This window comes from Lycium barbarum, chromosome 11, assembly GCF_019175385.1.
Source record: "Lycium barbarum isolate Lr01 chromosome 11, ASM1917538v2, whole genome shotgun sequence".
Classification (NCBI taxonomy): Eukaryota; Viridiplantae; Streptophyta; class Magnoliopsida; order Solanales; family Solanaceae; genus Lycium; species Lycium barbarum.
In genome coordinates this window covers 36,115,408-36,132,527 of record NC_083347.1, presented here as the reverse complement: position 1 = coordinate 36,132,527, position 17,120 = coordinate 36,115,408, and the positions used below count along the sequence as shown (strand labels likewise).

Below are 17,120 nucleotides of genomic sequence, written 5' to 3'. Positions count from 1 at the left end.
CTTGTATATCCGAACTTCATTTCCATTCATTCACGCATAAAAGAAACCGAGTTCTCTTAATTCCATTTGCTGAGTCAATCTGTTGCACGAAAGAATTTCCCAGAGTAAAGCATTTTCACCTCATCAATTGACGATGCGTCAATCTGTTGCACGAAAGAATTTCCCAGAGTAAAGCATTTTTACCTCATCAATTGTCGAAAATAAGGTAGTAATAACTAAGGGAAACATACAAACAGATTGAATACATAGACTGAAGGTTCATATAGCTCGGTTTGAAGAAAAAGCATCACACCAAAATAAGAGTAACCCATTCAGGCAAGAGAACGCCTTCCCTCTGTCACTGTGTAGTAGAGTCGGCATTTTACGTTTTGCATACAATTGAAACATTTGAATCCTTATTCATACAACACGAGTCAGCTGGACCTATACTTGGAGATGCCTAGTATTGTTAGTGAGATGTAGTATAAATGAAGACCATTCACATCTTTTTGCCTTCTGAAAATAGGACAGCAAAAATATCTTCAGAAGAATAAATTTGAAAGGATGCACTTTCATAACTTGATATCACAAAGTGCTCTTGGTCACTGCAACATCAAAAGAAACGTGTTTGAATGCTGGAATCCAAAGTTACATCTGAACTGCCTGAAACTCAAGATTTCAGCTAGCGACAGAATCTGCAGATACTGCAAATGATATCACAAACCAAACAGCCACAATTAGCCTAGAAACGATTGTTCGTAAAGATTTTAAGTGCATCCACATACAAACTTGTAAATATTGTAAGTTCATCAGCATACAAACTTCAACGCATTGAGAAACAATGATCCACAAGGTGAAGATAAGTGGCTATGCGAGGTAGCAGGCAATTCAATTTTGGAAAGGTAATACTTAAATAATTTTGTAGTTATGGTATGGAAAGGAGTTATAACAGGAGCTAAATCCAAAGAATTAATAGCATTTACTGTTCTACGAATTATTAGACACCGATCGGATATCATTCTCTCAAATGTCCTTTCCGAACTCTATCTTATGTGTTGATTTTCGAGACAATAGATTTTAGACATTACAAAGTGGTATAGAGATTTTCCTTAGGCTGATAAAATAGGACATGACTTCCCTCTGAGACATCCAGAAGGATCAATCATACTTGACCCAGTCTTTGATAGAGCAAGTTTTTGTTTACAGGACAGTTTCAAGTTGACTGTCAACGTATCTATCGGAGGCTTGCAGCCTATACAACTCTAATTTATCATCTATGTCTTCACAATTATTTTCTTAGACGAAAATTAAGATGCACAAAACCATACAGCGAAGAAAAGATTGTAGAATAATAGCAGGTGAAGTTTGATATCTGCAACTAACCATTTTGCTTAGAGGACAATTCCTTATCCTTCTTTGATTCATCATCCTTCTTCTCTGGAACAGTTTCTTCCAAATATTTCTGAATTGTCCTCCAATAGTGATCCCCACCTGCCAACCAGGTATCCATGTGCATCCCGTTCGGAAATTCCACAAATAAGCATTGCCTGTTGCGGGCAGCTGCCTTTGCATATAGCATCTGCATGTGGAATGGTGGAACCATCTCATCTTGTAGTCCAGATAGGAAGAGGATTGGTTGCCTGATCTGCGCTCAAAAGCATCAGAGAATATAAGCCAGAAGCCTGAGTTAACTTGAACATAACAATAAGCCAGAAGTCTGAGTTAACTTGAACATAACAAGGACAACAATAGGCAGAAACATAATTTCAACCAGCTTCCTTTCCAAAAAAGAGATGTGGTGGGGTTTGGGGGTGGGGGGAGGGGGTGATAAAGAAAATCTAAGATGGTTCAGGCTACTAAAAAAATATACAGATTCATTGTCGATAAGAAACCCTACTGTTATCAAAACGTGCAAGAACAGTTACCAGATCTCTTCCATCATTCGCATCTTATCTATGAAATTACAAACATACGACTGAAATGAAATTCATGCGCATTTCGCAGTATTCAACTATGTCAGAAGATAAAGTTCGTTTTAGAAAAAAATTTGATCTTATTAAGAAAAATGTATCCGAAATGTTTTGTCCTGGTTACTACTTTAGAACAGTCCACTATTAGTTAAACCATGAAATTCACTCCCTCTATCCAATTTAATTTACCTAGTTCTGTTTTAGTCCATCCTAAAAATTATGAACTATTTTCTATAATGTAATTTTAATCCCTCCAAGAACTAAACTTATAAACTTTGCAAACTTTAGTGACATCTTCACAACTTCCTTTACTTTTCATAGATGTCAATAAATAATAAATTTGAAGATTACTCTTAAGAAAAAGTCAACTTAAGTCAATTGGACAGAGAGTGTTACACAGATGCATCCTCACCTCACCAATGACATCAATGGTATTCCATGGAGATCGAACAACAAAGTTAAGAAGCTTGAAACCCTTTGAGCCACTTCCCCCAATGACCCACTTCAAGAATGGCAAGAGAACTCCAGCCATATCCAGGATAGAGGTGAAAGTATTCTCCAAAATGAGCCCAGCAACCTACAATAGTGAAAGACAACTAGGATATAAATGTCAAAAACATGTACAAGTTATAAGCACCTTCAGCAATTTAAATACCTTGGACTAGAAAAGTCTGGAATAAAACCCAGAAAGACAGACACAGAAGGGGAAGAAACAAAAAAGAGGTGCATACAGATTACCCTAAACAAAATAGACAAGGACTCTATTCTATGCACAGCTTGACCTAGATACGTGCTTAATCAAAGGTGTGAGTGGTCGCCGTATTAGTAGTATTAGATAGTAATCGCGTAGTTTCTTTTCTTCAATGTGTATTACTATCAGTTGCCTCATTTGCTTTCTAACTTGCTATTTTGTTGTCATATTTTTCTAGATATCATGCTTTTTATCTTGCTATTTGTTGTCGCATCCCTGTCTTTTCTTTCTAGCCGAGGGTCTATCGAAAACAGCCTCTCTACCCCATAAAGGTAGGGGTAAGGTCTGCGCACATCCTACCCTCCCCAGACCACACTTGTGGGACTACACTGTGTGTGTTGTTGTTGTTGTTGCCAACCTCTTCTCCTATGCATGAACTGGATGTAATATGGATGAAGATTAAAGAAAAAAATGGAGTAGCATGATGCAAATTCAGGTTCTGATGGGGCGTACTACTTAAGACTACAAGAGCATCATAAGTTTCTAGTTACATAATGAACAAATAAGTGCAAAAGAGGATCATAAACTTAAAGAGCATCACCGTCACGAGATAAATCGTAAAGGGTATACACCCAAGAGACTAACAACATAAGTTTATATGGACCTTTATTTTATTTGAGAAAATGGAAGCAAACATCCTCCCAAACTCCTCCATTGAGAAACTGATTAAAAAAATTAAATTCAGACATCACAAAAACGAGATATCCCACACAGACGATAAGTAGCCTGTAATTCTACATGTATTACATAAAATACTACATTACAGGCTAATATCTTATCTTATGGTCAATAATTTTGGTGCAAAGAGATTGTTCTTTACTGTAAAGGGAAAGAAAAGCAGCTTTCTTTTCATTCTCAAAAAAAAGTAGGTTTTCTTTTTTCCTTCGTCATTTGTTATAGGTTGCCCCTCTCATCCTGGTGATAAACTCAGATTTGTTCAGTTATCGCAAGCTTGTATTCTCACCAACCTCCAAAGAGTGACTCTAAATTTATTTACTTCAATCAGGTGTCAAGAGTACCCACAGAGAATATAAGTTTGAAAGAAACTTAACAAAGTACACTGAATTCTTTTGCCGTGATGGAGCCCTTGTTGAGCTTAATTTAAATAGTAAAAAAGGAAACTAAACAAGTTAGAGATAATCAGACTTGTAACAATATTAACATCTAGCAGCATGACAAGAAGAATCATTAATTGCTAGAGTACCTTGTCAGGATTGTTTTTGGTAAGAACAGATCCAACAGCTCCTCCAAGTGACCTTCCAAAGACTACTATTCTTGATGTGTCAATATCGGTCCTCTGAACTAAATGATCCAGTGCAGCCTTTTGAAAAGACAAGCATAATTATTTAATTTCACCGATAGGGTTTAGGTCAAAATCTATGAAATTTGGGAAAGCTAACAAAACCTGAGCATCCTTTATGATCCCGTGTTGAGAAGGGTATCCATCACTGGCGCCGTAACTTTGTTACAACAAAATTATTAGAAATAAGTAAAAAGAAAAACCACCAGTATTGTCAAAGACAAAGCACAGACAGGAAACTGACAAATACGGGAAATGATTTATACCCTCGGTAGGAAAGCATAAAAACATTGCATTGCAGACGTTGTAACATTATGCGAACCATTTCAAGACGGTGTGCAATATCTACAATTAACTAGTAAAGGATATCCAAACTAGATAGTGTTGACTTATACAACATGAGTGCAAGAGGTAGATCAAGAAAAGGAATATGGAAACAAAGTCAGTAAATCATTCTAGAAGACATTATAGCAAAAGGATACTTCCTGCATTCTCTTGGAAAAATATGATAGTTGGACCTGCAGAACAAAAATACTATCTCAGCTTAAATTACACTAACCAGCAATCAAAAACTAATCACAAGTGGACAGCACATCCAAATTAGTTTAAAATCCTTATAGCACCACTTCCTGTATCAGTAGAAAATAATGCGGAAACATCATAGTGATGCATGCTCCAGCTAGGTGGTTAGGTTGAAGTGTACTGAAGATATTTTAGTTTAAATACACAAATGAGCTACTGACTTGGAGTTCAAAGGTGAATGTCGATATTGTACTTAGGTTCCTTTTTTCCTGTGACAGATGGCTAACTAGAAACCCTGCGCCACATCCATACTTCTTGCCTTGTCAACCGAAAAACACTATCATACACGCTAATTTACAATCAGGATTTTTAATCTCAGCTAGTAGATATTGATGTGCATCTGTAGCAGCATTCAAACAGTTTGTCGCTACTACATTTTGGCAAAACTATTGGCAGCAATAGGAATTCTTGAACCCAGGAAATGATCATTTTAAATGAAACTTTTAGCTCATTTACACAATCAAATCACCCAACGAGTCAATCACTAAGTAGAATCTTCAAAACAGAAATTGACGAGCAGATCAGAAAACCACATCAACCATGCTTATTTGGTAAGAATAACTCTCACATCAGTTTAACAAAAAATTGGTAGCAGCTAAAACATTAATCTGTAATCACCAATACTCTCGCACAATTCAGGTAAAACATAAAACAAAAAGCTGTACAACTGAAATTAGGTCAAAATAATCAGGAAATTCACAAGCAAAAAAAAAATAAAAAAAAATTGATTAATTGACCAGCACATAAAATCACAAATCCATCAAAATTACGCTCATCTCACGAGTTTTCAGCATAATTAGAGTACATATCGCACATAAATCTCCGTAACCATATACACATTCATCCATAATCACCTATTCTCTCGAACAATTCAGGTAAAACATAAAAATAAAAGGCTGTGCAACTGAAATTAGGTCAAAATAATCAGGAAATTCAGTAGCAATTTCAAAATAAATTGGTTAATTTACCAACGCTTACTTTAAAATCACAGATATACCCAAATTCACTCATCTCACGACTTTTCCAGTATAATTAGAGTACATATCGAACATAGGTCAAATTAATCAGGAAATTCAGTAGCAAATTCAAAAAAAAAATCGGTTAATTTACCAGCACTTACGTTAAAATCACAAATCCACCCAAAATTACACTCATCTCACGAATTTTCCAGTCTAATTAGAGTAAACATCTAACACAAATTTTGGTAAAAGTAACTCTCATAACAAATTTTGGTAGCAGCTATAAACATTCATCCATAATCACCGATTCTCTCGTACGATTCAGGTAAAACATAAAAAAAGAAAAAAAAAAGAAAAGAAACTGTACAACTGAAATTAGGTCAAAATAATCATGTTTTACCTCAGTAGCAGCTTAAAAAATTATTGGTTAATTGAAGACCCTTGTGGTCCGGCCCTTCCCCGGACCCCGCGCATAGCGGGAGCTTAGTGCACCGGGCTGCCCTTTTTTTGACCAGCACTTACTTTAAAATCACAAATCCATCCAAATTACGCTCATCTCACTAGTTTTCCAGTATAATTAGACCAAACATCAAACACAAATCTCACAAACATACACATCGCAAATGCTGAAAAATATCATTAAATTGGTCAAAGAAACTCTCATGTCAGTTTAACAAATTCTGAGAGCAGCTATAAACATTCATCCATAATCACCAATTCAGGTAAAACATTAAGCAAAAATGCTGTACAACAGAAATTAGGTCAAGATAATAGGAAATTCAGTAGCAGCTTCAAGAAATGGGTTAATTGACCAGCACTTACTTTAAAATCACAAATATAGCCAAATTACGCCACATATCACAAGTTATTCAGCATAATTAGAGGAAATATCGAACACAAATCTCAACAAACGTACAAATCGCAAACGCCGAAAGAATATAATTAAACATAACAATACAAGTGCTGGTAAAAAACACAAATATATCCAAATTATGCTCATCTCACGAGTTTTAGAGTATAATTAAACTAAACATCAAACACAAATCTCAAGAAAAATACACATGAGGAATGCCTTTAAAATATAATTAAACAAGTGCTCTACCTCGGCAGTCAGGGAAGAGTTTGATGAACCAAGCATGAAGACGAACACCGTCAGAAGATCTAAGCCACACATCTTCATAGAGAAGTCGAAGCCGAGCGGGAGTAATAGGATATGATTTAGTCAGTCCAGGCAATACAGGCACGTACACTAGTTTCTCCTGAAATGCAACAAGTATTGCCATCCCTGCTACCACTATCCCTCCCACTCCGTACATCAATAAGCTCACGTACGACACCATTTTTTGTAACTAATTGACTGTAGATATATGCCAAATTTGTTGCTAAATTGGGAGGATTGAGAGTTGAGAGAGAAATTGTTGTTTACTGATTGATTGATGCCTACACTCATGAGAATTTTATTTCACCTGCGACATCGACGACGGCGTTTGTTGCTTGTACGAGCACTTTATTTAATTTATTTATTGGTTTATTTCCTATTTGGAGTACAGTTTAATAGTTGCTTGTGAATTTTGATGGATTTGTGATTTTATGTGCTGGTCAATTAATCTTTTTTTTTTTTTTTTTTAAGTTGCTTGCGAATTTCCTGATTATTTTTCACAATGAAAGAGTATTTTGTTTAACTTTATAAAATAAGTATTTTGTTTTTTCAGAAATATTAGTAATCTCTAATTGCCTAGAGCTTGACCAAGAAGGTATAAGCACAGAAGATATTTATACGCCACATTAAATAGAAAAATGATATTTAAATATATTGTTCATAGAGTTTTACTTCAAATAATCTGAATCCTAACCAAAACAAAGAATGTAAATTTCTCATCCAAATCAAATAGAAAAAATGAAAAACCAAAATTTTCTTGTGCTTTAGTTTTTTGTTGTAATATGATTATGCAACTCCTAGTTGAGTTTTTTTTTTATTTACAAATTACAACAACAATAATAACATACCTAATGTAATTTCACAAGTGAGGTCTAGAGAAGGTTAAGTGTATGCAAACTTTATCTCTATCCTTGTGAGACAGAAAGGTTGTTTCTGAAAAACCCTCGACTCAAAAGAAATAAAAGAAAAGAAAGAAAAAGGAATTCGATGCATAAACAAAATATTATGACAGCAAGATAATGAGCAAATGCACAAAACAACAAATCTTTATTATTTAATTTTTTTTGAAATGTTCTATAAAGAAAAAAATCTACTTTTATATCAATAGCACTAGTAGATAATAACTTGATATTGTTAAATTCCTAATGTCAAAAGAATTACTCATGCATGTTTTAATTAAGAGAAAAAAGTAATTTATTTTATTATATAAGGATAGTTTAGTAAACTTCATATTGCATTATTAGTTTTTTATTATGCGTATTTTTAGTTAAATTGACATTTATTATGAAATGGAGGGAGTATAACTTTTACTCATAGCTTGCTCAACAAAATCTGGAATGTTCTAAAAAGCATACAGCATCTTTTTCTTTTCAAAGGCAACATCGCTCCTTTTCCCAAAGAATTGCACATCATTAAGCTGGATAAATTGTCAAAATTCCTTGGAAGTTGGATGTGCTGGATGGACAGAGATGGAATATTTCTTCTTCTTTTTATTTAAATTTAATAAAAAACAAATTCATGATTTAATTTTATAAATTCCGAACTCTGGGATAAGGCTTTCAAGTATTAGTAATCCGATTTAGAATTTAATTTTACATATATTTAGTAATGTTTTCAATATATAGAATTTGTACTAAAATTATTAGGTTCTGCTTGCAGGCTCGAAAGCTCAATCAACTCGATCATCCTTGCGGGTTCTATCTTTTGCTTTTTCTTTCTATCTCAAATCGCACAATCTAAACCTAATGTTAACAACTACCGCTGCCCCTAGATGTTTAGTATTCGCTTCGAAATTCGAATAATCCAAATTTGCATAGAAGTTTCAATATTAAAAGTAAAATGCTCTTTACTAAAGGTCCTCTGAATAAGGATGAAGGAATATTTTCTTTACCATAGTTTTGGAATGCTTATTCCTTCGAGTTCAACTTTTGTGTCACCTTTACATAAAATAATGATCTCCAGTCCCAACTATCATATCGTCACGCAACTCATATCAAGTACAGTTTTTTCTTTTGCAAAGTTCTCACTGATTTTTTTCCTTATCTTATACAATGTTCTTTCGTAATCTAATTCATTTTATTTTATTTTTTTTGTTTGAGGGGAGAGGGGAGGGGTATGAGGATAAGTTAAACTACATTATATATATATATATATATATATATATATATATATATATATAATGAGAAAACTTTTAAACTTCCCATATATAGTTGGGCCAAGAATCTAGAGTTTGACCGTAATGAAGTAGCCATTACAACAATGCAAAGGACAAACCTATCTGGATTGCTGAAAACAATGAAAATTTCAGTGGCATTAGCTTGGAACTTGGCGAGGAGCAGAAGGGACAAATCATGGATTAATTCCATGACTTGGCATAAGATAGTCCCTTTTAAGATGAACTTCCTCGTATGGAGAATTTTGAGGGACAGGATACCTACAGATACCAGAATTGCTAGAATGGGCATTAATGCTCCCTCTAGATGCTCATGTTGCAAAAATCCTACTAGTGAAGATCTGGAGCACTTATTTTACTCTGGAGATTTTGCTCAAGCACTATGAAAGATTATGTGTGGTCCAGAGGGCATTAAGTACAATAATAATTCTTATAGACAGCTGGTCACAACCTGGTGGAAATGGAAGTTCAAAAATCCAGTGCAAACTCTTATTGGCAGATGCATTCCAACAATTACATCCTGGGAAATGTAGAGAACCAGATATGGTGCTAGATATGGCAAAGAGAGGTCAAACATAAGGAAGTCTGTTTTCTTTATCTCCTTCAATATTATGCAGATTGTTAAAAATCAGTTTGGGAGTATTATTACAGAGCCTACGTGCGACGGTGTTTCTCAAGTTATGACGAGAGATTTCAATTTCAAAGTTACTACCTTAGTTAAATGGTTCAAACCTCCTATCAGCTTTGTCAAATTGAACTCTAATGGGAGTTGTAAAGATGGCATTTGTGGTAGGGGAGGAGTGATAAGGGATCATGAGGGTCATCTCGTAGTAGCTTACTCTTTGAGCTTGGGTGCAGGCACAAGTAATTGGGCTGAAGTTGCCGCTCTTTACTTTGGCATCAAAATGTGTATTGATAGAGGGTATTAATACATCATTGCAGAAAGTGACTCAAAGTTACTTGTAGATTGTGTGAATGAAGTCAGTTCTATACCTTGGAGGCTATTTAAGAAAGTGGAAGAACTGAGAAAATACATGGAGCTGCCTGGTTTTATAATGCAGCATTGTTACAAGGAAGGAAACAAAGTGGCTGACAAGTTGGCAACTCTAAGCCATAATTGTCCTAACAACCAGACTCATGACTATGGATAGGTGGAGTTTACCATCCTTTCGAACAACCTTGAAGAAAAGAATCAACATCAACTTTGATCCTCCCAAATTGCAACATTTTTTGGATAGGCTGATTTCCTATTTTTTTATAGGATCCTAAAGCCCTTAAGACAATGCATTTAACTTATCTCCCTCTTTGGGATAGTTACCATTTTGCAAATATGATTATGGAGTATAGATATGTAAACTCCCTTCAATCAAAGATCAAAGTGTACTTTTTTGCCTTGAAAGATGAATAAAATGCATGTTTATGTTAAGAAAACAAAATTAAAACGACAAGTTTTCTTTGGAACTCATGACATTTTATGTTATGTTATATTATGTTGTTCTTTAAAATAACATTTCGTTACGTAGCAGCCAAAATTATCTAGACCGACAACGTCGTTATAAGGAGGTTTGACGATACTGGCGTAAAAAAAATGTTTAAGCTTACAGTTGATGAGACCATTGGTGGGGACTAAATTACCGTGTGTGCTTCGCGATTGTTAAATTCAATTATGGTCTCGCGTTCATGTCAACTAGCACCCCTCCGATTTGTGATACCTCGGGCTTTATTCTGTCCGACTAGTCGAACCCGAACCGACGTTACATCTCACAGCCAATTCTCATATCTTGCTCCGATCTTCCATCGTCGGACCTGAATATTTTACCCCGATTTATACCGTATACAGATAGTCCCTCAATTTCCCGGTGGAAAGCATTGACTCCGGGGAATAGATTTAAACCAAAAACGAAACCGATCCATAGCAGCAACACCGAAGATCTAGCTCCGCCGCCTGAAAAGACATTCTTCAATTTCGCATGATGTTGATGCACTCTGCACGATGTTGATTGCTCATTATTACACCACTGTAGCGATTAGCCTTGGTAACTATCTTCCAACTCTTCAGCTTTCAACTCTTTGTGTATAAAAAGTAAGTGCTCTACTCACGTTAAGCCATGTACTTAGTCTCATTACATAGCAAAAACCCTCTAGAAAAAACCTTACATCAGAGCTTTCAAAATCTCTTTCTTCCAACCTCTTCTCAACAATGTCTTTTATTCCTCTGCTAACTCAGTCTCCTGCTATTCCTTCACCGCCATCCCGTTCTTTACCACCATCTCCAACGGCAACTTCTAGTCCCAGTGAAGAACTTGAGTTCCTTGCTGCCGACATTCTCCCCGCTGGCTTCAAGTACCAAAGCGATTGTAAGGTTTCGAACCATCTTGAATCTGTAGAGAGCTTCGAATCATTTGTTGATGCTGCCACTATCCCCAAGTTTCGAAATGATTGTAACTTGGACGCCGACATTGACATCATCCAAGTTAGCCATGGGACAAGAATCAACCATCATGTCGCAGGTTACACTCTGGTTTACATATACCCCTTTGCAATTGGTTATTCTTTTCCCGTTCCTCAGGTAATATTGGATTTTTGTCGCCGTTATCGGATTTGTGTTGGGAAAGTTGCTCTGCAAGTTTGGAGATTGGTGTATTGTATTAATCTTTTGGCCAACGTAGCCGGAGTCTCTTTTACCCTTGATCATTTGATCCACATTTATGTTCCACGAGTCATCCGAGGTGGCCTAGTGCATCTGTATCCTCATGGAGCACGAGGCCTCATTGACCTAGAGGATAATTATGATAGAGACTGGCTACACCGATTTGTTATGATTCGGACAAGCCAATTCCATCGTTCTCTATCCAAGCCTTTCCCGAATAATGGAATCCTACTCCGATTTCGATCGAACTGGAGCTCATAATCAGAATTTTGATTAGGTCATCGCATTACTAGGTGCTTCTCATAACCTGACCCGCTCATAGAGAAGTATTTCCGCCGAATGGGGAAGAGGGAAGAATCATGGTAAGTTTTTTTACCTTCTTTCACATTTACTAGCAAGTTTTATCCGTTGTGTGCCTTACGCTAGGATCCTTACTTTCAGGACTTCCAACGAAGAGACTTTCCTCGAAGAAGAAGACTGCTTCCAAGGAAGAAGCTGTTGAAGGTTCTATTCCTTCGAGCAAGAAACGGAAGCAAAGAGATGTTCCAACCATCCTAGTTTCCTTCACAGTAATTGGCTCCAGGGTCCAATCTCGTCACCTACTTTCAGAGGCTAAGAGGGAAGCTTCTAGAGGGAATTAAGCTCCCGTAGTCATTCTCGATGATGATGAGCCTCCAGCCGAAGTCAATGTTGCCATGCAGAATAGTCTCAGTGGCAATTCGGCCATGCCACCTGCTACGTCATCTCGGAAGAATATATTACTTGAAGGAGCTGTTATGTGGCCTTCGCCTCATTTTGGTTCCTAACAAGATGAAAACCTCCAAAAAGAGGTTGAACGCCTTCGAGAGGAGAATCAGCGACTTAAGTCTGCTCCTCGAGATTCCAATTTCGACAAACCGAGGTTGCTGAATCGAAGTGTGAATCTGCCAAATCGCCCGAGGTTGCGAACCAAGGCTCCTAACCTTCGAGTCACTGGACTAATTTTCCCCCCGTTTTTTGTTTAAAACCATATGTTTGGCCATATTTTATACGATTAATATAACCAAGATAGTTGCGTATCTTTCAATATATATGAGTTTTATTTTGAACCGAATGGGATCTTTTTGGATTATGAATGCTTTTATCTGCTTTCAGTTTCATTCAAACTGGATTGGATCTTTTTGTGCACGGATTTTTCCTTTTGTCCGAATTTCTATCGGAATAACGAGAAGTGGAATGTCGGTCTCGGTAGAACCTTATTGTATAAGTTTTGAAATAGGAGGGAAAACAAACGTCTTTTAACATCATGTACATCTGACTTCGGACACGTGTGGCTTCCCAATTGGACGTCCCTTCGATTCTCTGATCGATGCGTTTTGCCATAATTACTCGTCGCCTATAAATAGTCCTATTCCCTTCTCATTTCATTATTTACCTTACTTTTTTACTCCCCGTTCTTCACTCTACCTTTCATATGAAACGTTCAACCCTCATCAGAAGCCCTTAAATCTTTATAAATTTCTTCAAATCTTCATAAACTTCTCTAAATATTCACCGGAAACCTTTAAATCTTCATACATTATCTTCACATCTTCAAAAATGACAACGAACTCTCGATCTTCTTCTAGAAATGCCTCCCCAGATACTTCTCTACCTCGGGCGGCCAACGTCGGCACTAGCCCTAGGGTTAGTGCACGAACCGAACCCTTCGAACCTTAGCCACAAGATATCTGCCCGCACACTTCCATTTCAACACCGAGTTTGCCATAGAGGCGGCCGTGAAAAAGTCTGACAAGGGGTTTAATCTCCGACGGTACCTCTCTTTGATTAAGGCGATGGACTTACAGCGAGTCTGTACCAAATACGGTTGGTCAGACCGTCTTTCAGAGATCGTCGTTCCGGTTTCGCACGATGACATCACCACTTTCGTAGAGGGATACTCAAGTGTTTACACTTACCCTTTCATGTTCAATTTTGACTCCCCGATCGATCAGGTCATTCTAGATATGTGCTAAACACATAATTTGTGCCTTACACAAATCAGCTCGAATGTTTGAGGGATTGTAACTTGCCTTTGCTTTTTGGTGAATAACGTCAATGCGGAATTCACTCTGTATCATTTGATCCGGATATATTACCCTCGTGTCTTTCGTGGCGGGGTCATAAAGCTTTCCAAACGAGAAAAGCACCCTATCCTCTCCAGCATTGATAAAAATAGAGACCGAGGCTGGTTGAAGCGTTTTGTCAGGGTCAAGACTATGAGATTATCCTGAAGGGATCCATGCCATTTCCCGAGCGGTGAAACGATACTCGTAAGCATCGTAGAACTTTAACCTCTCTGCGTGCTTCTAAATGTTCATCTAATTCTATTTCATTTCAGCTGTTGTATGGGTCTCGAATCAAATAGACAACTTCTACGGTTGGGTGGAGGGCATTATATGCCAGTACCCGCATCAATTGTGCACGTGGAAGGAGCTATCCCACAAAAAGTGGATAGAAGAAAATCATGGTAAGTGGGTTTATTTTTCCCTATGTTCTTCCTTTTGTTTATCCCCTTCTCTAATATTGATATTTTTCTCAGGCTTGGGAAATGGGCCCGTAACCCCGAGGCCCAAATCGACCGTTGCCCCTGCCGTGCCAGGTTTAGAGTTTGACCCGTCGGTCTCAGTGCAGCTCATTGCTGAGGCAGAGGAGAAGAAAAAGAGAGCCAAGTCCTCCAGGCCCCGAAAGTCATCTTCGTTGAGCCGAAAAAGAAAGAAAAGCTCCAACGATGACGGCGGTGCTTCAGGATTGCGGGGTTTGAGGAAATTTTCGGATGATGATATTATAGCGAGAGTCATCCCCGGCCCCGCCTCAACCATTACCGCCGAGACAGAACCCAATCCGGTAGATGTTTTGGAGGAAAATATTGCCACTGGTTTGACGAATCGTGTCGAGGGCATGATAGAAAACTGTTTAGTCCCCACTGTTGATGTCGTTCACTCACCGACCCCGCTGACGGTCATCTTGCGCAAGTTGGAGACTGTCGTGGTTGGGGATGACACGTCCCCGGATGTAGAACCTGCAGCTAAGAGGTCCAGGCAAACCGAGTCAACTTCCTCTCCACCTCCTGCTTATTTCTTTAGGCAGGAAAGTCTTGACCACATGTTTCTCGAAGCAGGGGTTGCTACCACGTCCCCTGTGACGACGGATGCCTCCTGGTTTGGCCACCTCGTCATTCTGTAATTATCGAGAAAGTCTTTTCGATCCCCCCGGGTATCCGAAACTGGCTTGCAGTCGAAGCTCGTGGACATTTTCCCTGCCCTGAGTGTCAAACCGAAAAGAGCGAGGTCGGTCACCATTACCGTTCTCGAGAAAACTAATTTTGTCCTGGCCTATCAGGGTAGCCAGCTATCTCCGCCCCCTTGTGCCAAAATCCAACAAAGAGAAAATGGGGCGAGTCTCCTGGAAGTGTCTCCTCAATGAGAGCATGCATGCTGCGAATTGGGTAAACATCCCATCCTTTGAGAAAGGTTTCATTTATTTCAAGTGACTCTCATTATATGATGAGTTTTTACTTTTTTGCAGTCTATCATACTCGAGAACGAGGGTTTTAGTCAAGACTTTCCTGCCCAAAGGAATGAGCAGGAGGTGGAGATGAAGTTGACTCGGTTTTCCTGGCCCTCTTAGCCACAGATTCTACATAATGCTTGGCCGTTCTTTGATATGAAAGTAACACGCTGTACATTGTTGCCTCAGTAAAAACCTTGCCAGAAAACCCATTTTGGGACAAAACCAAGCTAAGGAAAAAAAAAAGTGCAACACGTGTTTTCAGACCTAATTCTTACCTCTTTAACTTTGCTTCGGTTTGTACCTGCAAGGGTCAAGCGAGTAATTTTAAAGAATTCACAGAGGGTGATCGATTCATACCTTAGCAAGAGTATTGTTTCAAGTGTGCCCAGTTCCAATTATTTTGCAGATGTTGGCCATCTTCTGAGCCAAGCTTGTATGAGCCTTTACCGGTTATTCTGGTTACTCTGTACGGTCCTTCCTAATTCGGACCCAGCTTCCACTCGTAGGGGTTTTTGGTGTGCAGAGTAACCTTCTGAAGTGCCGAAAATTTTCCCTTTGATTGTAGTATCTTCCCATCCGTTGCTTTTGTGCTGCTAAACGGACCAACGCCGCTTCGTGAAGTTTATCCGTTAAGTCGAGCTTCACAGCCATAGCCTCGTCATTCTATTCTTCCATTGCATATTGGAATCTTAAACTCAGCTCCCCAACTTCGTCATTCACCGGTGCTTGACCTCGAGGTCATTCTATAAGCCTAAAGTACTTCTGGCAAAACTTCTTTCCACACCTGCCCTTGGACTCATCCAACCATTTTCTTAGGTTCTGAATGATTGTTTTGTTTGTTGACTCTGCTTGCCCGTTTGCACTTGCATGATACGGAGTTGACATTAACTTTTTTATTTTCAAACCCTCGAGGAAATCATTGACTTTATTGTCTATGAACTGTCGGCCATTGTCGCATGAGATTTCAGTTGGAATACCGAACCGACAGATGATATGGTCCCAGATAAAGTTAATGACCTCATTTTCTCTGACTTTTTCGAAATCCTGTGCTTTAACCCACTTAGGAAAATAGTCAGTCATAAACATTATGGAACGAGCCTTACCTTGTGCCTAAGGTAAAGGGCCGACAATGTCCATCCCCCACTTCATGAACGGCCATGGAGATAATACCGGATGTAACAATTCCCCGGTTGATGGATCATTGGAGCATGCCTTTGGCATTCATTGCACTTCTGAACGAAGTTCTTTACATCCTCTTCCATATGATCCCAATAATATCCGGCCTGAATCAACTTTCGAACCAACTGTTCTGCTCCACAGTGGTTTCTACAAGTCCCTTCATGGACTTCGCACATGATGTAATCGGTTTCTCCAGGCCCCAAATATCTAGCCAAAGGGCCGTAAAATGATCTTCGATACAATTTGCCTTTGACCAGGAAATACCTTGCCCCTTTGGTCCGAAGAGCCCTAGATTCCTTAGGATCCGTGGGCAGTTTCCCGTCTTCGAGAATCAATGTACTTGTTGCGCCAGTCCCAAGTCAAGCTAGTTGTGTTTACCTCGGCATGGCTGCTTTCTACCGCAGAGTTCATCAGTTGAAAAGTCATTCTTGAATTAAATTCCTCCGCCCCTACCGATGAACCCAAGTTGGCCAATGCGTCGGTTTTGGTGTTCTGCTCCCTAAGCACTTGCTGCATGGTCCATTCTTTGAATCTATGTAAAATCACTTGGATTTTCTCCAATTATTTCTGCATTCTTTCGTCCTTCACTTCAAAGACCCCGTTTACTTGATTGACGACCAAAAGTGAGTCGCATTTTGCTTCGATGATTTCAGCTCCCAATCTTTTAGCCAGCTCTAAACCTGCAATCATAACCTCATACTCGGCTTCATTTTTAATCAATTTTAAAGTTCTTTGGACTGTCGCATAATATCGCCAACAGGGGCTTTAAGTACTATTCTAAGTCCGAACCCTTTCACGTTTGATGCTTCATCCGGGTGTAGGGTCCGAATCCCCGAGGTTTTTTTCGAGGTTAACAAAAGTTCTTTTTCTACCTCGGGAACCATTGT

General features: G+C 38.4%; 1 protein-coding gene across 1 annotated transcript; it reads right to left on the bottom strand.

Annotated features, from left to right (window-relative positions):
- Positions 1-223: 223 nt before the first annotated feature.
- LOC132616973 (alpha/beta hydrolase domain-containing protein WAV2) lies at positions 224-7,087 on the bottom strand. The gene is made up of 8 exons (XM_060331790.1): positions 6,644-7,087; positions 4,483-4,518; positions 4,267-4,345; positions 4,106-4,160; positions 3,905-4,021; positions 2,362-2,526; positions 1,363-1,624; positions 224-683 (listed from the first exon to the last, which is right to left on the bottom strand). Exons 1-8 carry the CDS (start codon positions 6,879-6,881, stop codon positions 658-660), a joined length of 978 nt encoding a protein of 325 aa, XP_060187773.1. The 5' UTR covers positions 6,882-7,087; the 3' UTR covers positions 224-657.
- Positions 7,088-17,120: the final 10,033 nt, after the last annotated feature.

Coding starts and splice junctions, on each gene's coding strand:
- LOC132616973 (XM_060331790.1), bottom strand. CDS start 6,881: ATGGTGTCGTACGTGAGCTTATTGATGTACGGAGTGGGAGGGATAGTG. Junction 4,161..4,266: donor TTTATGCTTTCCTACCGAGG/GTATAAATCATT, acceptor GTTGTAACAAAG/TTACGGCGCCAGTGATGGAT. Junction 4,022..4,105: donor GGATCATAAAGGATGCTCAG/GTTTTGTTAGCT, acceptor TCTTTTCAAAAG/GCTGCACTGGATCATTTAGT.